Consider the following 24,489-nt stretch of genomic DNA (forward strand, 5'->3'; position numbering starts at 1 on the left):
CAAATACTAACCATCTGTCAGTGTTTTAGAGCCGTCCACTGGAGCCTAACTACGCTCCTGTCTCTTCATAGAGATAAAAGCCGCGTGCGTTGGAGTCTTACTGTAAGTGCCTTCACATACTGTATCGTTGTTGATGGGGCTGCAGGATGAATGGAGGCATGTACTAAGGCAGAGCGATGTGAACTGACCAGAGAGTGCTTCTTTCGCGAGGACAGGTCCAGCGTGATGTCGTATAAACTCTCCACAAAGTTACGCAGACACGGGACATTCACCTCGTTCTTCACAGTCTGCAGGGCAAAGAGAGATTAGAGCAAATTAGACAAGACAACATAGAACACTTTAACTAAAATAAACCTTTGGATTTGAACATTGTTAAAATTGACGTCTGTCTCACATCTTCAGGAAGATTATTCCACATTGTTTTTCAATCTTCTTCAGTTTATCACCATGTAACCAGGAAGCATTTTATGCGAACTTGGGACTGGCACCAATACAGTATGTCAATGGGTATAAGCATTAAAAGGGCAGATGCAAGTTGGCCATTTCATACTCACTACTGCCACCTCAGGTCATACGCGTAACTGCACCTTCTATATTAAGCTTGTGCATGACGGCACTTCCGAATTATCACCTTTTTGAGTGACAGTGCAGGATTTTAGAGGCAGTTGTGGTAAATAGGTCATGGTTCATTCTACACATTAGGACATGGCTGGAGCAAGTAGGGGGTGGAAAATACATACTTTTAACATTTTTAAACATTTGAGGTTAAACCGTATTGCTTCATTGCAAGAGCATCACTGGCTTGTTTTGTCGTAAAAAACAACAAAACAAGCCGGTGATACCAGATGTGCTCCTAGTCACCTGTACCTGTGATCAAAGCAAAGCAGCAACATCTCCATAGAGACGAGCTGGTGATGTCCCGGTCCTGGCAAAGTTAGAGTCAGGTCTGAGGAGAGGCGAGCCCCCTCATAGTAAAGACACTTATTTTTTTCCAGGTCTTTTCCACAAACGCAGGTACTTTATTTTATGTATTGGGTGAAATTTAACACCAGCATTTTGTCTTCTTGACCACCACTGTACGTTCAGTGAACATAAAACAATAATATAAACGCACTCACAGCAGCGACGGGGACAAGTATCTCCACGAAGAGTCCAGATAATGAGTGTTTGATGTCTTTGTCCTTCACGTCCAAGAAATACTGCGCACATTCCTGAGGAGAGAGACGGAGAGATCGCAGGGGCTGATCAGCGGCTGTGACAGTGGGTTGTTTTGGTGTGCACTTCCTAAACGCTACCGATGTAAAAAGCCCCGCGTCATTATCAGGAGAGGAAATGGGAAACAGGAGTGCAATCACCATCACAAAACTAATAAACAGGGCACTTAACCTCTAATTACTTCGGTGGAACTTCTCAGCATGGAAAGCACGGTAGTACAGATGTGCCTAAGTGCTCGCAGACAGTATTGCATGGCATGTGTATGAGTGCATTACACAATATGGGCTTGTTTCATTATATTGAAGAAACTAATATACACACAATACATTTTTTTGTGACTCTACCTGCATGAACTGAAAAGACGCCTCGAAGTCCTCCACCGGGTACATCTTGATTCGGAAAAATTTGAGGCCCATGATGAGGCTGATGGTGGACTGGATCACATACGAACTCTGCTCCTTTTGCTTTAGCTCCTTCAGCTCCGAAATGAACTTCTTCCTGACTGCTGGGAACCTGCCAAAACAAGCCATTAAATATGATTAGATATTTGAGGAGCTTTCTCAGCAAACTCTGCCAGGGCACGGTAATTAAAACAAAAGCAGGGGGAATGAAAAGTGAGTAATGTTGTGATTTGGCGGCGCAGTAGGCGGAGGAAGTATTTATACCCCTCTATTTATTCCAGTGGCATAGTGTTGAAGTCTGATACTGAAATGTTCTTCTTGAAAATATACACAAGGGATGGACGATAACAGTGATTTAGTTTTGTAATACTAGGGCTAAGATGCGTTTTACAGTAACATTGACTTATCTTATCTCATATCGTTCACGCAGTAAAATTGGGTGGAAACACACTAAACATATAGAGAACATTGACATCTAACCTTCTGACCCCCACCTCAACCAAGCACATTTTCTCCAGTTTGGCTTCACCCAAATCTAAAAGCTTCTTGAAAGAAGCGTCATAAATGTGATAAAAACGAGAAGAAGAAAAAGCCACAAAAAAGAAACATAAATGTGACAAAAACGCCACAAAAAAGTGACAAAAAAGTGATCGAAGTGCAGCAAAAAAGTGCAGAAAATGTGACAAAAACGGTGCAACAACACAAGGAAAAAGATCGGTCAACATCACTTTTTATAGGTCTTAGCTTTCAAATGAGGCGTTGCAATGGCCAAGAGGATGTAAGCACCAGTCAAGAAGCTTTTAGATTTGGGTATGCACTTGTTTAAGACGGGGGTTAAGAGGTTAAAAATCATCAGTCAATTCAATTAATGCAATCACAAAAACGGAAATCAACATATTTAGACGATTGGCTCAAAATTGGCTCCAATACTGAAATATCCTTTTTTATTTTTAATCTGCACTAGTGAAATTTTCCCATTCTTAACATCTATCTCAGTAAATAAAGGCGTCTGAATATGATCTGAACCAACTGTAAAGATCATTAAACATGGGTCATTTTCCCAGTCGACTCCTACAATTAAAAGATTATTTGAAGGTGCATGTGTGTACTGTTGTAGACGGCCTCCATGTGGACAGATCTTTACCAACGACTCGGCGGCCCGGTCTATATTTAGAAAGGCATGTGGAGGGGTGATGTGTGGAGAATGTGTATGTGCCTGCTTGTTCTGGGCTGAGTGCACTGGTGTCTGTGGCGTTTCACGTGCTTCACATGGGCTGGCACCGCCGATAAGTGAGTGGAGGAGTCATCAGGAGATCACGTCTGGTGCTGAGTGTTGCAATATGAGGCAAATAAACACTGCAGGCCATAAAACGAGCTGTATGTAAGGGGGAAAATAGTGTCAAGACTGAAGTGTGGCCCTAAAGTATGACCCTTTTAAAGTGTGCATTGTGTACGATTTGTTTGTATATATTCCATATGTTATCAGAAATACTTCAATCAGCAATCACGCCCTTCCAGGTCAATGTTTTTGTTTTAAGTTTCAGAGCTGTAATTCATGGGAACTCTGAAAATGTAATAATATGTTTTACTCTTTACTTTAAACACATTTACTTTAATGTGCCAATTACATTTAAATGTTTTGTAGATTAGAAAATTGCAAATTCGATGAACAGTTCCAGACTGTTCAGAACCTCTTCTTACAAGATTACTTATGTTTGCCAAACCTAAGTCACGGACACTGAAGCGTCTGTCTGTTCACGGCGTAAATGTGTGGAACCGTCTTGCTCCTGTTTATCATTATTTATGTTAAAAATGACGTTTTAAAGCTAAAACTATGAACAGTTATCAAACAGTGAAATGGTAACTCTAGCTGCTTGAGTCTTCTCGTTTCTTGATGGAAGGACTTTATAATCCAGTTTATACAACAAATATTTGTAAAGACCAGTGGAAAAAAAAAACAAAGCCAAGTGTTTTGCCCAAAACATTGTTGTTTCATTTTTACTGAACAAATAAAACTAAAGATGGAAAAGGTTACGGCATTTTCAGTGAACATAATTCAATATTAACTGACATTAATTAATATCAATGAAATTCCTCAAGGCGCCGCCTGACTGTTTCCAACTGATCTGTGCTGCTGAACAGCTATGCTGTTAAACCTGGTATATCGATAAATGTGAGCTTATAAATACTTCATAGCCAAAAGAACAGCACTGAAGGCCAATAGTGTTCACAATGACCTTTATTTGCCTCCTCTGTCAACCTACCTCCCCTCAATAAAACACAATAATAGGCTAATGCTTATAAAACGTAAGGTCCATCACAGGACGAGCTCATACATTTGTAAGACAGACACAACTTCAGCACTCCACAGTCAACCAGACATTGCTTGCCCTGTCCTGGAGACATATGGACACCATGTGTAATTGCAGTTTGAATGAGGTCAAAAGGAGGACAGGTATGTAGCTACTGCATATTCAGCTTTTCACAGCTGCGAGTGTGGATTTCAACAACTACGTTACACAACGGCAATGGCCCAAGCAACAATGAAGAATGTCAAGTTTAACAGGGAACCTCCAGTGATTAAAGAACTATTCTGTCCTCTTATTTTTACTTATAGCACAGAGGTTACTCCGGTTTCCTCTGTCTAGTTGCAGAATTTATCATGGTATATACTTGTTTTTAAACATATTAAAGACACAGAGTATACGGTACTATACAGATAAAAATCTTAATTAAAAAAATGAAAAATTTTAGCCATGTAAATATCAAACAATGACCACTTATCTTATCATTATTATTAGAAACATGGGACAATAGAGTCGGCTAAATCAATACTAGACGGCGACGGACGATGATGATGATGATGATGATAATTCTTGAAACAAATTCTCGTCTAAGGCTGGTAATGTGTCGATTTAGTGGATTCTTTTATCCTGACTGTTGCATATTTTTGTTTAACATGGGAATGTTTCATTCTTTGTATTTTGTAATTGTACATGCATTATAACAAAACATAATGTAACAGGACAAAACAGAAACACAGCATCTATGTTCCTAATAAACACCATACGTTCAGAGAGAATCATTTATTTTGTTACTTAAGTGGCGGGTTACATTACCTGGACTGGGCCACAACTCCAACCACTTCGGCGTAGAGGTCAGCCACAATGTGCATGTTGCCAGTGTTGGGTCCCAAATACCTATAAAAGATGCACACCCGTGTTAGAAAAAACTGCTATTGTACTGCTAGATGTATGAGAACTAAGTAATAAAAAAGAAAATACAAAATACAAAGTAAAATACAGTTTGCGAGTCTTACCCTTCTTTATACTTGAACTGCTTGAAGGCCAGGTTGATTACCTCCTGAATGAGCCCGTCTAACAATGGATGAAGAGGGATCTGCAATGAAAGGACAAGGTTATTGGTTATTGTGAAACAGAATGAAGAGCTGTGGTGACAAAAGAGCTGATATAGAGGAAGCTTTGCTGCATTGAGTGGTCGGCACAAAAGCCCAACTACTAAAATAATCATCCTGTTTCATATTTAGGCCATGCTAGAACATTAGCATTTTAAAAAACATAAATTGGCTCATTTTGTAGTCGACATTTTGTAACCACTGCGGAGACATGAAGTGGTGGAGAAATGTTAAGCCTTAATGGACATTAGCAGCATCACTTACCTGCTTTAAAACTTCTATCAGAACAAGAGAGAACATAAAGTCTATTGCCAGATCCCTCCGCTCCAGTAAGTAGTCTTTCTGCTGCTCATCGCTAGAACAGACAACAACAACATCTCATTATCAATACAAGATCTTCACTGGACAGGAATTAAGCTTGTGACATTGCAGAAGCTTCTCGATTGCAGGTGTATTCAAATCTAAAGAGGTGTGTGTGCTTGTGACATTTATGGTGGTAACTGTTTTTTCTGGCCAGGCACTGCAGTGTATATTGTATATCACCTGCAACACTGAACAAGCTTGACCTTTACAAGGCCTTTATACCATTAAACTTGATGTAATACGTTGATAGTGTGATACTTTCATTAACGACTTGTGTCTTACTTTTTGGACTTGGTGTTGGCGCGTGGCCTGTACTCGTGCGACTCGTCTTCCAGCCCGTTCTGCCTCTTGTACCAGTCAAACAGAGTGCGAAGGATGGAGGGCAGGCAGTACTCCGCTAAAGAGCTCATGCTGCTCATCAACTGCACAGAGAGCACCCAACACAGGTAAGAGCGGCGCACAATTTGATGAAAAATTGATTTGAAGACTCTTTTTGGCTCATATTGTGCAGCCCTGGAGTGGTATCGGTGTCAAGTACAGACCTGATCAAACTGAGGGTCCTCTCCTCTCTGAAGAGACTTGTTCAGTGGCTTCTCCTAAAGAAATGCACAAAACAGACGTGTGGTTATGGGACCAAATTGTAAATATAAACAGGCTTACATTTTTCAGAATTTGGTAAGAAATCAATCAACTATAATAATACAGAAAAAATAATAGCTTCCATTTGTATTGTGCTTTACAAGAGTTCTCAAAGTGCTAGAGTGAAGTTATTAGTCATTCACTCCATACTTGGTGGTGGGATAGATTCCCTCTTGTAGCCGATGGTATAGATTCCTTCTTGTGGCTGACAAAACTGATCGTAGCTTTTTCGTCACATATTTTTCGTCACACGTTTTTGTCGTTTTTCTTTGTTGTCATAGTTTTTTTTCATGTGTTTTTGTCTGCTTTTGTTCCTTTTCCATCATTTTTTTGCTGCCTTTTTTTGCGTTTTTGTCACTCTTTTGTCACATTTTTGTTGCGTTATTGTTGCTTTTCTTCATTGTTATTTTTGTTGTCACTTTTTTGTTGCACTTTTTTTTTTTTTTTAAAGCAGTACTAAGTAACTCGTGCCTAGAGACCAAAAGCGCCAAGACAAAAGCGAGAGAGGGATATTGCACATCCAATTACACAATGGAGATATTTTTTGTCACTCAAACGTGGCTGTAAATACTGTTTAAGTGGCGCTAGCCCGCAGTTAGCTTTGCCTGTTAGCCTGTTAGCTTCTGCTACGTGATTCCATTAGTGTGTATTGCGGCTCTGACCTGGAGGAAGGAAAGTTACAATTGTGGTTTTCTGGCCAGAGACATCGGGGGGAGATAAAAGCCCCCCCAATCATCCTATTAACACTTGTATTACCCCCAGAGGGACTTAGGATTTATTAAGGTAAACAAGTTAATAAGTACTGCGCTTCCATCGTTGCTTTTTTTGTTGTGTTTTTGTCACATTATAATTTTGTTTTTTCCAGCACGTTTTTCTTGCGTTTTCATCCTTGTTTGCTATATTTGCTTTTTCAAGAAGCTTTTAGATTTGGGTAGCACCAAACTGGAGAAACATGTGCTTGGTTCAGGTGGGGGTTAAGAGGTTGAACAATAAAAGGCCACACTAGCTCAAGCAAAGTGCATCACTGATAGAGGGGTATTAAAAATGTGTAATTAACAGGTGTCAAAACATGCAACAAAGTCACTCAAGAAAAAAGACAGCGTTAAACTCACCAGCGGCTCGGCCATTATAATCCTTATCTTGCGTTCGGACAGCAGGGTGAAGTTTGCGAACAGACTCTTCAGGACGAACTCGCCCGGTTTGCTCTCCGGGTCCACGTTTACCGGCGCCATGACGACAGGACCCTTCCTCTCCACGGTACCAGTGACAGGCGGGACGGGTGGCTTCAGACCCACTGGAGAGGCTGCAGACAAAGGACAAAAAATAAATACAGGTTCATTTAACTGAACTCTCAAATAGATATTGTGTCCACCTGTCACAAGAAGAAACTCTGCTTTTTTCATAATGTTTCCATACACTTGCACCGCTTAAGTAGAGTAGAAAAAATAAAATACATAAGATTCCAGAAAGATTTAAAAAAAAAAGGGAAAATTGGCAAAATGGTTCACTAGAAACTACCAGGAGAAATTGAACAAAACAATGACAACCAATCATATCGATTAGGGCTGCAAAATGTGTCGCAAATTTCTTGTTAATGCAATATTGATGCAATATCCATATCAATCACTGAGGTCTCGTAGAGTTGCTCACATTTTTGCAAACACAATCCAAAAACCAAAATGCATCGTGACTGAAAAATGTGCAAAAGTTCAGTTTAATTCATAAATTATTTCTGCACAACAAGCCACAGTCGGACTCAGGATAAACTATATTTACCGCATATTCCAATGAAAACACTTCATGTCAAGCGAACCCTGTACATTTATGATGATGCGTTGACCAAAAACATGCAGCAGATGTGTAAAAGTAGAACTTTTCTGTCTGAAAATAACACTCGTATGCATTTGTGGTCCCGTAAATAAGCTTAGCCCTGGTGTGAAGCCAAGTGTCTGGAGCCGCAACTAAATTTAGTTCTATATATAAAGAGTGTGCCACATCTGACTCGATACATTTTCCAGATTCGCAAACACCAACTGCTCAAGAGCGCCTTATCTCGTCTCCTCAGGGATTACATCATATTGATACCGCTGATAGCTCTCATAAGACGTAATGGCATCTGCAGCGATAGTGCGCAGTCTAAAAGGTTACATTAGTGAGGCAGACGACAAACAAACTGACAGATATACAGCGGGGGAGGGGCTGTTCCTGTCACTCACCTGACACAATATTGACGCAGATCTTAAATAGAGAAACATGACTCTGGAGATTAGTGCATTTCCAATGAAGCACACTTTGTTATAAAAGTCAAGTGACGCTAATATGCTTTCTTTATTCTTTCTTGTGGAATGAAACATAAGGGCGCTCTACACAAGTATAGTGTTTCACAAACTGTGGTAATGGTGACACTGGTTCTAGCTGCTTCTAGTGGTACTCAGCAGCTCTGGCACATGTTCAACTTTCTAGTCCAGAGTCATCCACCTTTTTGGCCTCTGTTGGATTAGTCCCTGTCTAGAACGCCTTTAGTCATGGTTTGATACTATGTGAGGCCTGATTCAGTCCTAGTTTAGACCTGGCATAGTCTTACTTTTCATCATGTATAGAACTGATTTAGATCTGGTGGTACTAGGAAACCAACAACGTTCTGAAAACCATTGGGCTGTAGTCCATTTCTTTTCCTTGATTAAAGTGAGCAATGTGAGAGTGGATGTTAGGTTTGCTAGGTTAATACAAATCAAATTGAAATTTGCAATTTGAATGGCCACAATTAGCAACAGTAATTATTTCAGCGAGCTATATAATGACAACTAAATGTCCTGACTCCATGGAGGTTGTTTAAAGCCCACTAACCCGGTAGCTTAGGTCTTTGCAATGACTATGATTCTTTATGTTTAGCCTCTTACCTCCCGTCTTAACCAAGCACATTTTCTCTAGTTCAGCATTTACCCAAATCTAAGCTTTTATACTGGAGCTCACAGGGTATAGGCCTCATTTGAAAGACCTACAAAACTGATTGTGCCTTTTTTGTCATGTTTTTGCTGCTTTCTTCATCACTTTTCCTTTTTTTTTCCACTTTTTTGTTGCATTTTTATCACTTTTTTTGTCTCTCTTTTGTGGCTCGCTTTCATCACTTTCTAATGATGTTTTTGTCGCTTGTTTATTGTGTTTTTGTCGCTCTTTTTTGTTACTTTTTTGGGGTTGTACTTTCATCCTGGTTTTCGTCACTATTTTGACACTTTTTTCAAGAAGCTTTTAGATATGGATAAAGCCAAACTAGAGAAAATGTGCTCGGTTCAGGTGGGGATTAAGAGGTTAAAGTGTGCACTTAAAGAGATTTTGTCTTAATTGTAGCAATTGCAATCCTTGTCAGAAAGATTGCATATTTTTCTCCAAATACTGTTCAGCCCTAGAGATTATAAAAGAGGCGATACATAAATGATATTAAAGAGAGTGAGTAATGTTTGGATTAACACACTTTTTAAAGTCAGGGTAATGCACTGTGTAAACCACAAACAAAAGCCAAGTTTATTTCTAATACTATCTTACATTACTGAAATAACATAGTGGTTGAGAACTTTTTCTATGCGATGATTCTTCCCCTCGATATTATATAGTAATGCCAGTCATTCAGTTGTACAAACCCCATGCGGACAGCTCAATCCGCCCGTCACTTGAGGCTGGTTGACCTCCGTTGACCATGTGACCCTGCGGTGCTGGTTTCCCCGAGGAGGTGAGAGGCAACAGGACTAATTACTGGCATCTTTCGAGCCCTGTTTGCGTGTAACCCAAGCAGTGGCGTGATGCAAGCATGGGTGCACGTGAATAATATCCAGCCCCATATTAGCTTACCAAGGCCTTTGATGAAGCTGATGACACTAGCTCTGCTCCACTTTGTTGGGACCTCCATGGTGTTGACAGGTGACAGAAATTAAGAAATAGTATCAGGTGTAAAATAAATCCTTTAGGAAAATATATAAAAGCTTGAAATATTCTTCTTCGACATCCACCATGATAGTAAGCAAGGCATATCCCACAAACAAGTGCTGGACTCGTTCAGCCAAAGCTAAAAGTGTATGCTCCCATTGTAGAGCAGCAGCTACATCCAACATTGAATCCAAATTAGCCAAGACGTCATGGTGTATCCACAGATGGGGGCAGCCATTGAAGGCCTCAATGTTAAAAGTTGTTAGAAAGTCAAGCAGCTCGCTCCACTGTCTTGCTTCAGGACGGGTTGGTTGCAGAGTGCAGCGTGCCTCATGTTGAGTAGATACATGAGACCGTGACCCAACTATCAGGTTGTAGCTTAGACGGGTCCCAAAATGTTCCTTTACAGCGTGACCTTGAAAAACAGTAGAGTCAGTGGGAAGTTGCAGCGGAGTTTAGTGCTTCTGGAAAAGCGCCTTCTTCTCGGCTGCGCGCTGCGTTGTCAGTAGTCATTTAAGTTATAAAGTCTGCTTGCTGCTTGAGGAGATCTGACCAGAGGAGTTGGGGCTTGGAATTTCAACACTGCCCCGAGAGAGCAGTGCGGGGTGGGTGGGAGCGAGAGGGGGGCGACTATATATAGAGCGCTGGCGGTCAGTCTCTTACATACCCACCACTCCTACTCCTGACCCCGAAGTGTGCGTATATGCAAATAACACGAGCTGCTTCATAGAGGTACCTTTGTTTAGAGAAGGCAGGTACGACCAAGGCTTTACACTAGACTCTGTGTGTCCCCATGTAAGGAGTCACTGTACCCCTGTCAGAAAATGAGCTGACTTGTATTTGACAGATGCTCAAGTTCTGCCTGTCAAAATAAATGTTATGCAACTTTATGGTTTAGTTCTGCCTCGGCCTTTTCCTTAATCCCCGTTCCATCCAAGTTTTGCAAGCTGTGCGTCATCTTTTTGTGCAAATTAAAACATGTCGTCCCATGCACAAAACAAAACAAAGTGTCGAATTCTTGGAGGTAAGAAAAACGTTTCGACATCAGATTCAACTGATTCTGATGAAACCATTAATGAATGTGAAGAAGACATAATAATAATAAGTTCAATTGTGTTTTTTGTTGTACGCCTAATGGGACTAAAGCTGAAGGTGTTTATTTCGCTTTAAGATTATGCCCCTAGAGGCCACTGCAGCTGTTGTCGCATATTACGTTTTTTTTTACTCATTAGTTGTCCGTGAGAGTAAATACTACACTGACAGAAAAGACAAAGGGAGAGAGGGATATTGTACATCCAATTACACACTGGAGATATTTTTTTTCACTCAACCTGGCTGTAAATACTGTTTAAGTGGCGCTAGCCTGTTAGCTTCTTCGTGATTCCATTAGTGTGTATTGCGCCTCCGACCCAGTGCAGGAAAGCTGCAAGTGTGGAAAATCGATGTATTAAGATTAGGCACCAGCCCACTGTCTTTAAGGTTAGTGGTTAGGGCAGGGTCAGGGTTAAGTTGATTGATTTATGTATGTATGACGTTTCACTCTCATGGCTTGTGATCGGTTGATGTACAAAAAAAAAAAACACAACCTGGGAACAAGTAGAAACAGCAAAAAAAACAAACTCAAAAACCCGAAACCTCCCATCTTCAACATAGTGATGCCATACGAAACTGTATTATGGACATGAACAAAATATGCACCTGTAGCCACGACATGGCAAAAGAACAATGTAATGTCATATGTATTCTCTACAGCGAGTTAAAACATCTAATCTGCTTCAGCTGTCGTGTCACATGTGCAATGTTGTAATGGTTCATTTCTCAGAGTCAATACAGATAAAGGTTGAACAGTGTAAAACGATCCTCCACAGGCCAATTGATGCAGTGCAGTGACCAGAGCTCATGAACAGGTTTCCATGACTCTGCATTTTAGCAGCAGGAAACATCGAGGGCATCACTGGTCGATTGAAGCCACTTCCAAATCAATTACACAACCTTTGACGGGATAATATTTCCCTTGAGATATTCAAATGACAAATAACTACAATATGTAGAGAAATAAACAAAACACACCATGCATTGATGCGTTTTATAAAAGGCACAAGTCGATATACAGTAATGGGCAACTCTTCAACGTAATCATCATCATCGGAAGGGGCTGCAGCATGTTTTGCAATAGTGAAGCCCTGGTTGATTGTTTTGCCTCTTGTCGCTCAGCATAGGATGGATATCCTGGGTACCAATCAGGAGCCGTGGTGGGGAGGTAAGGAGAGTGCATCCTAAAGTCCATGAATGACTCTAAACACAACTCTGGGTATGTTTTTGATGAAAATACAACAATATAATGTGATTATAAAGCTCTAAAAAGTGAATTATGCATAAAAGCCTCCTTTTAAAGGAGAGGGGTAAACAAAATCAACTTTTTAGAGCTTTTTACCAAAAAAGTTTCATATCATTCTCCAGCCACTAGCGCATCTTTGTGTAATCTCTGAGTCTACCTTCAAAACAGCATAATACCCCCTCTTTACAGCAGTACTAAGTAACTTGTTTACCTTCAATAAATCCTTTTTGTAATCCCTCTGGGGGTAATTCAAGTATTTATAGGATGATTGGGGGGGTCTTCCGAACACTAATAGAATCACGAAGAACAAGCTAACAGGCTAACGGGCAAAGCTAACTGCGGGCTAGCACCACTTAAACAGTATTTACAGCCACACAAAATTATCTCCATTGTGTAATAGGATGTACAATATCCCTCTCTCCCTTTGTCTTTTCTGTCAGCGCAGTGTTTACTCTCATGGACAATTAATGAGTAAAAAACAACAACATGCTACAACACCTACAGTGGTGCTGATGGCATTGAGGGGCATGAGTTACTTAGTACTGCTTTAAATGAACACTATCAAATTGGATACAGATGTTATCTTTTGACCTTTGGTGCTGTTATCAAATAAACAAAGATAGGCATTATAATGTACATCATAAAATGTATCAGAATATGCTACAAATGAGATCAATCCAACACTAAGGACAAACGTTATTATGTTAGTTGGTGAAAGGCCACAGATTAACCTCCTTCAGCCCTGGACCACTATTCTATTGAGCACACAGCAAAAGTAGTCAGTTAATAAGATGAGACGTGTAAAGATAAGATGAGACGTGTAAAGAAATTTCCATGAACACACAGGCTAACTTTGGTGCATAACGTCACATTGTCTGGCACACTAACATAGTGATGGCATGAATCACTACCACATATAGATAAGACAACAGGGCACACCGAAAGACCTAAAATATCTTACATAGGGATTCAATTAAAGAGTAGACATCCACCTAGGGATGACACACTACATATTTCACAAGCCCGAGAAGAGACCTTTGCGTAGATACAGAATGTAATTATAAGTTAACACAAACGCACAGTGAGTGCCATCAACAAGCGTTAACAGCAGCAGAAGTCAGACCCGGCTGCTGACTCACTCTTTCTGAGCCTGATTTATGCCCCTTGGCACCGCTCAGGCATTTCTGTGGCACTGCATTTTACATCAAGCACCCGGGTCGGTAAGTGAGAACTCTGAGCTTGTATATAGATGAAATGCAGGAGTTAATATTAGATTAGAGACGGGTATAAAGTATGTCGGCGTTTTTCTGAGCCATTCTTGTGTTATTGTCCAAACGTGGTAAAGCAATACAATTATTACTATACTCGATATAGGTTGCATTAATCCTTTATACATTATAATAATTTAGAGCTCAAACAAACGCATAAAAAGTATCTCGCTAAAAAATAAAGATAGGAATTAAAGTCAAGGGGTAAATTTAAACTAAATTCAACTCAATCTGTTGAGTGTATGGCGTAAAATGTTGGAATTAATATGTTAGGCCTTATTCTTCTTGGTACAGATTTTGAATTATAATTTCTTATTTTGGACCTTTGTGGAAAATTGTCTTGTTAACAGTGTTATGAATAACGTTTTCAAATATTCCACCCTTGTGCATGCTAAATGATGTTTCACTGAATGTATGAACAGGCAGGAAACGCATTACGCATTTTCTCCACATCAATTTCCTGAAAAGCATCCGCCCTTGATAGAAATAATAATACAAATTCTCAGAAAAATGATTACAAGGCATTATTCTTTATTTATTTATAAAACCGCAGTCTATTTTTGTCCCGTAATTATGAATATGATGCAGTTTTGAGTACAATAGCGCAGGGCCCGGCGAGTGGCTCATAAGCCGTCCATTACAGTGATGACCTTGGAGCTGCACATCACACACACCAGTGACTGAACCTCAATGAGAAATCCTCACACGTGCCTTTATCGCTGCTGCTGCTGCTGCTGCTGCTGCTGTTCTCTGCATCTGCATAAAACGCTCACAGCGCGCAATCAACACACAACAATTCGCTGTTCACACGTGGCAATAAGGACCCTGCTAACTGTAACCTTCACAATACGATACATGTCAAAAAGCAGGTTTTATGTCAACAGAAACATAGCTATGATAAGTAAAAAGCACGACCAGCAAAACAAAAAACAATGAACTTTGTATGAGCATAAACAGGGCTCTATATTATTTTTATTACAACATTAGATGATCACAAGAAGCTCCATATTGCAAAATCACTACATTCTTCCGTCTGACTGAGATCTACATGTCTTACTCAGCCATGTGAAATCTTAAATAAGATTTGCCTAACTTAGTTCCATTATTGCCTTGTCATGGAACAGATGCAATTTCATAAAAAACTACGATGTGTAAAATTCATGGAGTGCACTGTGTCGAAATGGTTCAGAGAAATGTTGCATAATAGCACAACATCCAAGACAGCTATCAAACATTGCACATTTTTCTCACATTGAGTAAATGTTTCCAAAATGTTCTTAGATTAAAATAATTGCTGGGCTCATGTTGACAGAAATAAATGTCTTTTTTAGCACAAACTGTAGCAATCTAAACTGACATGATACCTTATTATATTGCAAATTACCCAATACATTTCTTATCTGTATGCCAAATGCAGCAGTGACAGTAAACAAGTGGTGTTTTAGTTTGTGATCTCCCTGGACCAGTCCCATATTTCAACTTCAACTCCCAAACAGCAGCACAACATATGAATTTAAAAAAGTACATATACTATCCATCTTGAAAATCACAATTGGATGCCTTTCATTCTTATCAAAACCAAGTGAGTGTAAACGAGCAGTGTTTTGCATGAGGCTGTCTCGATCAATGAGCTACCGTTAGTGCAGCAGTGCTTAGCCAACTGTCCACTGCTGACTGGTAGAAAGTACAATATGTCCAGTGTGTCTCCGAACGACGGGATGCGGCCGTAAGAGAGCTGCCTACGAGCTTTTCAAGGAGAACGCTTTCATATCCTGTCTGCAAAAACATTGATCCGGGCTATCGATTTGGTGATTCCAGTCTTTCTGTCAACAACCCCATAAACTTGTTAAATGCAACATAATTCAGGCAACATGTGACTACAAGTTAAGACGCAGACAGAGAAAACGCAAATTAGTGAGTTGTTCTTAGTGTATAATTAGCTCAGAAAAAGTGCTGAGTTATCGGATTTGCCCTGAGCTAACCCTGAGCACATCTGACGACCTCCGGTCTTCCATTATGTAATCTTCCAAACATTGACACTGCAGATCAGGTTTGTGCTTTTGCTTTTCTGCAATTATGTACTTTTTAATGTACTGATGTGCACCTTTTTAAATCACTAAGATGCCTTCATTATGTAGAATAACATTTATGAACACCACTTTCTTCCACGCTTGCAGTTACAGACCCAAAATAAATGAAAAAATTAAACACACGGACATAATATTCGCTTATAAATTACGGATAAGAGGAAGTAATATGCATACACATATATGCAAATAGTAGAATGTTTAAAGAGCAACAAACAAACTAAAAAGCACACAACATAAAAAAGAAGCAAGCCCCACGTTTGCTTGTCAAAACAGCTTCAGTACACACAGCCATATGTACTCACTGCCTCCTAAAGACTTGAGCAGGGACTTGATGCTGATGTCAAAGAAGCCTGAATCCTGCTGGCTGGTCGCCATGGCTGCGGAGGCTGTGTCGCCACGGTGACAGACAGCGGAGAGAGGACCGGACGGCAGGATGAGGCTCTGCGGACCAACTCGGGACACGGAGAGGCTGCGTGAACGCTAATGCTACTGCTCTGTTCTGTCTGTTAATGTGTCAGCGCAGAGGAAGAAAGCTACACAACCCGTCCCGTCCTGTGGCTCCGTGCGGCTAACATGCGGCTAGCACCCATCCCCTCTGTGTTTTGCTCTCTCAGGACAGTGATACACAGATGTTGGTAGGCGCACAGAGCCAATCAGCTTAAAGGAAAGAGAGGAGAGAGAGAGAGAAAGGGGAGGAGGGGGGGTGAGGAAAACAGAGCAGCGCTGCACAGGAAGGTGGACAATAACAAGATGATCACAAGGGAAGCAGGGAGACAAGTGAGCAACGCACATCAGCACTGGTGCATGACAGATTCTAGATTCATACAGATCCACTACAATCTAAAAAGGCAAGGTTTATTAATTGTTTTCATTCTGACTGTTTTGGTTCAGGCTAAATGCTGAGCGAGCATGCTGTGATCCCCCTCCGCCAATGAGAGCCCAAAGCAGCAATAACAGACAGGTCACAGCGACAAATAGCCAGAGATGGTCCCGGGCTAATCGCATCTGCCCGAGCACAAAATACACCAAAAGGGCACTCAATGGAGTTTATGAATGACAACAAATGCTCCACTCCGGATTTAAATGGCAGTGCTTCTCGGGTCTGGGACAATGTTTGCACACAGACACAGTACTTCCTGTCCAGTGCGCAGCAATATTCCCTCCCGTTTTATTTTGGGGCTTGAATAGCTTTGGTATATTTTTCATAGTTTCATAACAGAAGCAGTTTGCTCTTTGAGGATTTTCCAAACCAATTCTGGGAAGGAGTTCAGTGAGAAAATAATCATGAAACTGCACAGTCAAAAAATGTCTGACCACAAGGGCATTGTTTATATGAATCGGTTGAATTCTTTATTGCTCTAAAGTGCATTATGACACATTAGGGCAGGATAGTTAACACAATTATGTTCAAGAGTTTGCAGGGGGAAAAAAAATGTACCCAGCTTTCTTTAGTTTGACCTTTTTTGCGATGTTTCTAGTTTCACTTCCTTATTGGACACTGACAGGAAGTGACATAGATAGAGGACAATAATTTTAAACTGTTGCCGTGCCAACAATGTTGTGTCAATGGGAAATGAGTCAGTCTGCTATGGAACTTTACCTCTATCTATGTCACTTCCTGTCAGCAGCTTAAAAATAAAAATAAAAATAACTTTTCTGACCAACATTTCTTGCTGCTTCACTGAAATAAAATGCTACTTATTTACTTACAACCGATGTTATTCGTCTAAATAAGTCGTATTTTCAAAAGCATTCAAACCCGTCACATGCACTTTAAGTTCTGGGTGTGAAAAAATGTAAACCACGTCTTAATTTTCAGCTATCTCAATTTTGGTTTTCATTATTTTATTTTTTTAATGTTGAAAAATGTTGGAATGCTGAAAAATACACCTTAAGAGCACTTCAACGTCCACGCAGTAATATCTTCACTCCTAAAGAATTCCGAAGATATTACTGTGTGGACGTCGAAGTGCCCCTAAGGTGTTATTACGCCTTACAATATAGTACCAATTTTTATGTTTTATGTTTCATGTTTAAGCAACATCAAGCTCAAGCAAGTGGAAAGCTTTGAATTCATACAAGATAAAAAAGGAATATACAGTGGGGAAAAAAAGTATTTGGTCAGTTTCACATAGACATTCTATTGGATTTTGGCCAAATACTTTTTTTCCCCACTGTACATGCTAATCTGAAAACAATGACATATTTATGGCTAACTACATTGACTCTATGTTTAGCCTATAATGTAGACCTACGGCCACAACAGCTCTGGTTAAGTAAGTGCAGCAGGAGCATAATTAGGTTCAATGTAATTCCCAGGACAGAGGGCGGAAGTGGCACCGGACATGTGGGTGTGTTACCAACAATGACAGTGAGGGGAAACAGGCAGGAGGAGGGAGGGCTAAATCGCAGAAGATAAAATGTTTTATACAAAATGCCGCAGCTCGCAGGAGAGTTACCCGGCCGGCACACAGTGGCCTGGTTCAGATTAACAGACAATTACTGCCCCATCTCCAGGGAACAGACATAAAACAAGGAAGCACTGTGGGTCTATTCTTGTCTCTAAATTCTGCATCATGCACTTAGATACAGTACACATTTACTGGGCAAGTTTATAATCTACTCTGGGCTAGACTGAGAGATTATTGCTACAATTGCAATTTTTCAGACAATGTAAACGTAATAAAATCAAGTGCACATTAAACTTGTCCAGGAACATTAACATTAAAGCCAAGACTGAAATAGGAACTGGTGAGCAAATACAAGGATCATATGTCTATCAGAACATTTTTGAAAAGAGATGAGATACCTTTTTTGTTGACATGGCCTAAACAACTGTAGCCCCCGTGATTTGCTGATGGAGATTATGAAAAGTGCAATTTTGATTTGAAAGCGATTTATTGTAGAGCCTTATTGTTCTCTATTTTGAGAACACTGGCCAGGGCACAGCAGGCTTTGCAAACATGGTGTTTAAAATAGCCATTCATCATCTCTGTGCCTGTTTTCACACAGGTCGATGTGAAATGTCTTGGATAGATGTGTGTTGACCCCATTCCGTGTCAGGTTGTAAACAGACTGTGCAGAGGACATTTAGGAGTAACTTAAGGTTGTTGGTAAAGGCTGAGTGAAAGAACTGCAATGTCGTTTTTGCATTTAGTTTTCAATGTGTCAGTATGACTACACTACAGTATGGCAAAGTTATTCATATTAAACTGCTGGCCTACTGTATGTAGTAGATCAGCGTTTTCCAACCAGTGGTAGCTTAGCAGGGGCAATTTGAGGTGAAATTGAATTCTCCTTAAAAACTATTTTCAAAGTTAAGTGTCTATTATGACTAAGAGTCTGAGTATTATGTCCACGCTTCATGAAGATCTATTAGAAGTGTTTTAGTTTACTATTTTGTTTGTTACTCTGAATGTGGACGAAAAGTGCAAGGGTTTTCTTACATTTACTAAGTCCAAACATCATTCACAAAGTAAATTATAATATCCGGCACAAACTTACATTTCCCTGTACGTAGATAATTGAACTAGGGATTATTAAAAGCATAGAAGCAAATATACGTGATGTCATGTGGTTCTGTGAGAGCAGCTGTTTGGGCTTGTCCTGAGAAAAACACTGTCCTGCTGGAGAGAGTTGTCTAAGTGATATTTGCCAAAAGGATGACACACATCGGTCTTCCAATAATAAACGAGTATTGAACATATGTAAGCAGTGGTGGATGTGCTGTGGGGATTCCTGACATACTGCGCAGGGGCCTGGGCATGCCAGCTGCAGGAATGTGCCTCCTTCACCAGCAGCAACTCCTGGACATGTGCACAGACATATAACTTACGCTAGTTTAGAGGCTTTACTCAGCAACTGTGCATTCTTGTTTAAGGTGCAATGAATGAATCATAGTGGGAAAAAAATGTAAATTTACTTATTCATTTACCACAAGACATATTTCATGTTAATTTACCTAATATTGCCTCACAGTTACAAGGTCCAGGATTCAATTCCAGGACCATGTGGGACCTTCCTGTGTGGAGTTTGCATGCATTTTCTCCCCACACCAACATGCACAATACGCATATTGCAACAAAAATGATGATAATAACTTAAAAAAAGAGGAGTAGGGACACATTATCTAACTCAATTTTCAGACCAGACATAGATAAACATTTATTAAAGCAAAAGTAAGCACCTCATGCCCCTAGAGGCCATAAGCACCACTGCAGCATGTTGCGTTTTTTTTACTCATTAATTGTCTGTGAGAGTAAATACTACGCTGACAAAAAAGACAAAGGGAGAGAGGGATATTGTACATCCAATTACACAATGGAGATCATTTTTTTCACTCAAACTTGGCTGTAAATAATGCTAAAGTGGCGCTAGCCTGCAGTTAGCTTTACCCGTTAGCCTGTTAGCTTCTTCTTCATGATTCCATTAGTGTGTATTGAGGCCTCCGACCCGGTGCAGAGGCAGGGAAAGTTGCAATTGAGGTTTTCTGGCCAGAGACACCAGGGGGATATAAGACCCCCCAGTCATCCCATCAACACTTGTATTACCCCCAGAGGGATTATTAAGGTAAACAAGTTACTTAGTACTGCTTTAATTACAGGCTGTGGAATCGTTAGTATGACAATTTACTGCAAGTTTTCTCTTCTAGAGTTGTAAACTTAATGTGTGCAGTCCAATCTCAGCACAATAAGAGCAGACCCCCCTCCCCACACACACACACACACACACAGACACAGAGGACCTGGAGGTTTACACTTCACACTCCTGTGTCTGTCTGCTCCACTGCTGCCTTCACCAAACACAACCAGCCCTGTGCACCGTCTCATGCCAGGAATGCCTCCAAGTCCTGCTTCAAAGTCTCACATTTTTGCACAAGTCAGCACACCCCATACACAAAGGATTTTATGGTATCTAGTTGTATTGTAATTTATAGTTTGCTCAGTGATGTCAACCGATTGAAGACATGTTTGAGCAGATGGGCTTGTTAGGCAGAAAACAGCTCACTTCAGATTTCCCCTTTTAAAACACGCTGACTGCACGCCCACTGTCTGCACTGCTACAGACGATAGACCTCAATGAACCTCTAGGTTTGCTCCACAAAACACTTCAGGGAACTAGACCTGTAGTTACCAGTAGTTCCCAATGTGTTTTGACCCCTAATCTAGAAACAAAGCAACTAAAAATGACAACTGTTTTACTTTCTTCCATTATCTAAAAATACAAAAATATTCCTAAAATGTACTGTGAGGGGTTCATTTACCCCGGTTGGGAAGCACTGAGACCTCCAACAAGGTACATACATATACTAAACAAAACAACAGTAATGGCACATTCGAAATCTAAACATGTAATTACAGTAATTAAGGTGCATTGCTTATTAAAATAGTTTGATAATTGTTCAAATAAAACAACAATGATGGTAGTTATACAGTCGATATGGGCATGTCTAAACGTTTCACACTGAATTCAAATTGTAAGTGCAACAGTGAACTATTTCTGACGGCAGTCGCAAAATACTAACACTAGCAACCGTTTAAGCAGCAGCTTCAGGCTACGAATATTCAAACAATATTCTTTGCAGAGTCAAAAGTTCAAAGCAAATGTCTTTAGTAAAGCAACAGTAGCTTATTTGTTTTGAGAGCGTTCGTTTTACACATTGTCTTTTCTGATGTAAATGGTTTGTCTCCCCCTCCTCGCCCTCCACCCGAAAGTGTGAGGGCATGAAACTCCCCGTCAGATCATGAAAGTAAACTAAGATCAAGTGGTTTGGGGGCTTATTGCCCAAGATGCACAAAGACATGGCTCTCTCTCATTGCGTGGTGGAGGATTAGCACAGGTTTTTTTTTTTTTTTCTAAAGACACAGTGGGTCTCACTTTTCACAGCGTCTCAAAAGCCACAACAAAGGAACCTGTCATTGAGCCGGACCCCTCCTCTGTGAACATGCCCCGACCCAAACAGGTACCAGGAAATCCAAGACCACTCTCAAATCCCACAGGGTTTACAGTCACCCCGAATCTTAAGGTGACAGCTATAATAATGTAGGGATGGTAGGAATATTTGTTTTCACGTATCCTGGTACAGGTCCAAAAGCAGCCATGGCAAGTTCTACAGAATAAACAAGGATCTACTTTCATTTTCAAGATCAGGGAAGAAAATACTGATGATGTAGGATTGCTTCAGGTCAGCTATGTTGATTAATATCTCTTCACTTAGTATTTGAAACTTAATGGATGAAGTGATTCTTATGTCCAAGTCTTTGTGTTTTTTTTCGGTCACTAAACTAATAGCCATTGTTTATTTTCCAATTAGCACTGCCCTAGAGCCGACCATCTTTCCGGTCATTCAATTCATCATCAAATTCGTTGACAAATGCTCTTAATTTGGAACAAATCTGTCCTGTTTTCTCTGTCAACCCTCACAAAACCTGAACAACTTGATGTATATTTTTAGCGTTGAAGGCAAATAACAAACATGAAGCCAACTGCCCTACCTCCAATGATCCGCGACCTCTTTCTGGGGCGCGACTGGAACTTGGTAAACCTCCCGGTGAAGTCACTAGGCTCAAACGAGTCCAGGGAGGTCATGGAGGCGATGCGATGGAGGACAATCTCATCCTCTTTGGCGGTTTGATGGTCCAGTCTTGGTCTCTCCTTCAGGCTCTGGGTCTGGCTTGGCACTTGGTTTTGGTTGTGGTCCGGGTTCTGGTCCGAGGCGGCGCTCTCAGCCTCCAAGCTCCCGCTGCTGCGTCCATCTTCCAGAGACATCCCTCCAGCTCTACAGATCGACAGGAGCTCAGCCAACTCCTGGTTGAAAATACTCTCAAACTGATCTCCTCATTGCCTCCACGCACACTCTACATCATGTATCGCTTAAGTGAAAAATTCTAATTGAGTTTTAAAAAATGTTGCTCCAATATCCTGAGAGAAACGTCCATATATATCGTCCTGGTCTCCCGTTAGAGAGACTGTGAGCTCAATACGTTGTCACTGGATACAATTCCCGACAGACTGTCCGATTTTCTTTGCCCGGAAAGAAAACCCAAATTTGCTCGTTTATTTCCCACTTTGTTTGAGAATTATAGTGCAAAAGTCTTGGCCCGGAGCAGGATATCCCATGCTGCGTGTCTCCCACCTGTCTTTTGTCCCGCTGCTCAGCTCTGAGGCGCAGCTGTGCCTGGGAGCTCTCAGGTGGTGCTCTGGGAGGATCCTGTTGCAGAGGGGAGGCTTGATTGGGTGGTTTGGGAAGTTTTGGGTGGTTCCTCCAAGCTCTCGCTCTCCCCTTCGTCTTCTTTTCCTTCTGTTTGCCACTTTCTCTACCTCCTTCAGTCACCCATGAAGACTCTACTCCAGCTAGTCTCTTCTTAGCTCCTGTTCCAGGCACTTCTCTCACCCCCTCAGTCCGAAGTATGTCTAAAGCATGACACAATGCGCTCCAAACGGCCGGCGCATGGCATGTGGGTGTGAGTTAGCAGACACTGGTTGAGGCTGTTTAGCCTGTTACAGTAACCTCAGCGTGTTAATGGTGTTGAATTACCCAGCATGGACACACCCCTTTACAAAAGGGGAATCTAAGACAAATACAAACAGTCTCCATTTTTTTTAAACTAGGCCAGACTCAAACATGTGCAAGAGAGAAAGACTGCTGCTGAACATAAATGTCTGTGATGAGGAAGAAGCAGTGAATAAAACAATTATAGGAAGAAAGATAATAATCAAACTGAAAACATTTAGAAGTATTACTGACACTATTACTAAAAAAGATATATATATTGTGTGTAAACGTCAATAAAATCTGACATCTTGAGCCCTTGTTTCTGCAGGTTTCTTATTTGATCTCTAAATATTATTACAGTTACAAAGAAATAATAAAAATAATTGTTTTTAAAAGAAGAATTCAGAAAGCCATTACTTCAGTGAGAGCCAATTTTTGTTTTGTTTTTTTTATGAATGGCTGAGCCCTTGCACTAATGTGGTGATGAAGGTCTGTGTAGAAACCTGCCCCCAGGTGCCTGCTGTTTACGCCTCTATTATTGTCATGACTGCAGCTCCAGTGAGGCTCCCCTGGAGGAGAGGGACACTGTGGAGATAACAAGCACTGGCAGGGCCTTCTGGGGACACAAGGCTGCAGTAAACAACATGGACAGCTGGTATAATGTAGGGTGCTGTTCATATTTACAACTTCAAATTACACATCAATCTCCTGTAGTATGTCAGTAAACTATTGTTGTTTTCAGTTCAGTTCAGTTTAGTTTATTATGAATATACACTACAGTAAAAACATTTTTACACATTCATTCATGGAATAATGCATATTCATAAATGGGACACCCTTGAAGCAACAGTTTGCTTATATATGGGGCCCAAGATAACAAGTTTCTTGTTCTTTACAACAATTGTCAATCAATTAAGTACCTGGGTAGGCGACTCATTTTACAAATAATGCCTCAATAACATGTTATTTACTTGGAACACCCATTTATTTCATAACAGATCCTGAGTGGAAAGGCCTATTTTCAAAATTGACACATTGGGGTCAATGATTCATTTTTTTGCTGAAACTCTCAGTGTACATAGGTTCTCAGTGAAGCTACAAGTTTAAATGTTGGAGCGTTTGCCCCATAAATAGATCAATCCTTCTCGCCGAATGCCCTGGCAGCTGAAGGGTTAAGCGTGGCAAACAGGCCGAGGGAGGAGGCCTAGTGCCAGAGTCAGTTATGAGGCGTGCCATTCCCCTGGGACAACAAACTCCGAGTGCACACACACGCTCTTTCAAACCCAACACAACATGTTGCTTGTCCCGTCAATTAACTGACGTCTCCCCCCGACCAATCACAAC

The 24,489-nt window shown here is 40.7% G+C and overlaps 1 protein-coding gene across 1 annotated transcript in view; it reads right to left on the reverse strand.

The window, feature by feature from the left end:
* fryb (furry homolog b) overlaps positions 1–16,254 on the reverse strand; it is a 42,455-nt gene extending 26,201 nt beyond the window's left edge. The window contains exons 1-10 of the mRNA XM_079566292.1: positions 15,953–16,254; positions 7,146–7,336; positions 5,937–5,990; positions 5,677–5,816; positions 5,296–5,386; positions 4,936–5,015; positions 4,736–4,816; positions 1,560–1,728; positions 1,119–1,211; positions 189–287 (exon numbers count right to left, since the gene is read on the reverse strand). Coding sequence (XP_079422418.1) covers positions 189–287; positions 1,119–1,211; positions 1,560–1,728; positions 4,736–4,816; positions 4,936–5,015; positions 5,296–5,386; positions 5,677–5,816; positions 5,937–5,990; positions 7,146–7,336; positions 15,953–16,025 — 1,071 coding nt within the window. The 5' untranslated portion in view covers positions 16,026–16,254. The remainder of the gene's footprint in view (positions 1–188; positions 288–1,118; positions 1,212–1,559; positions 1,729–4,735; positions 4,817–4,935; positions 5,016–5,295; positions 5,387–5,676; positions 5,817–5,936; positions 5,991–7,145; positions 7,337–15,952) is intronic.
* Positions 16,255–24,489: the final 8,235 nt, after the last annotated feature.

The sequence above is a fragment of the Gobius niger genome, assembly GCF_951799975.1.
Source record: "Gobius niger genome assembly, chromosome: 11".
NCBI classification, from domain to species: Eukaryota; Metazoa; Chordata; class Actinopteri; order Gobiiformes; family Gobiidae; genus Gobius; species Gobius niger.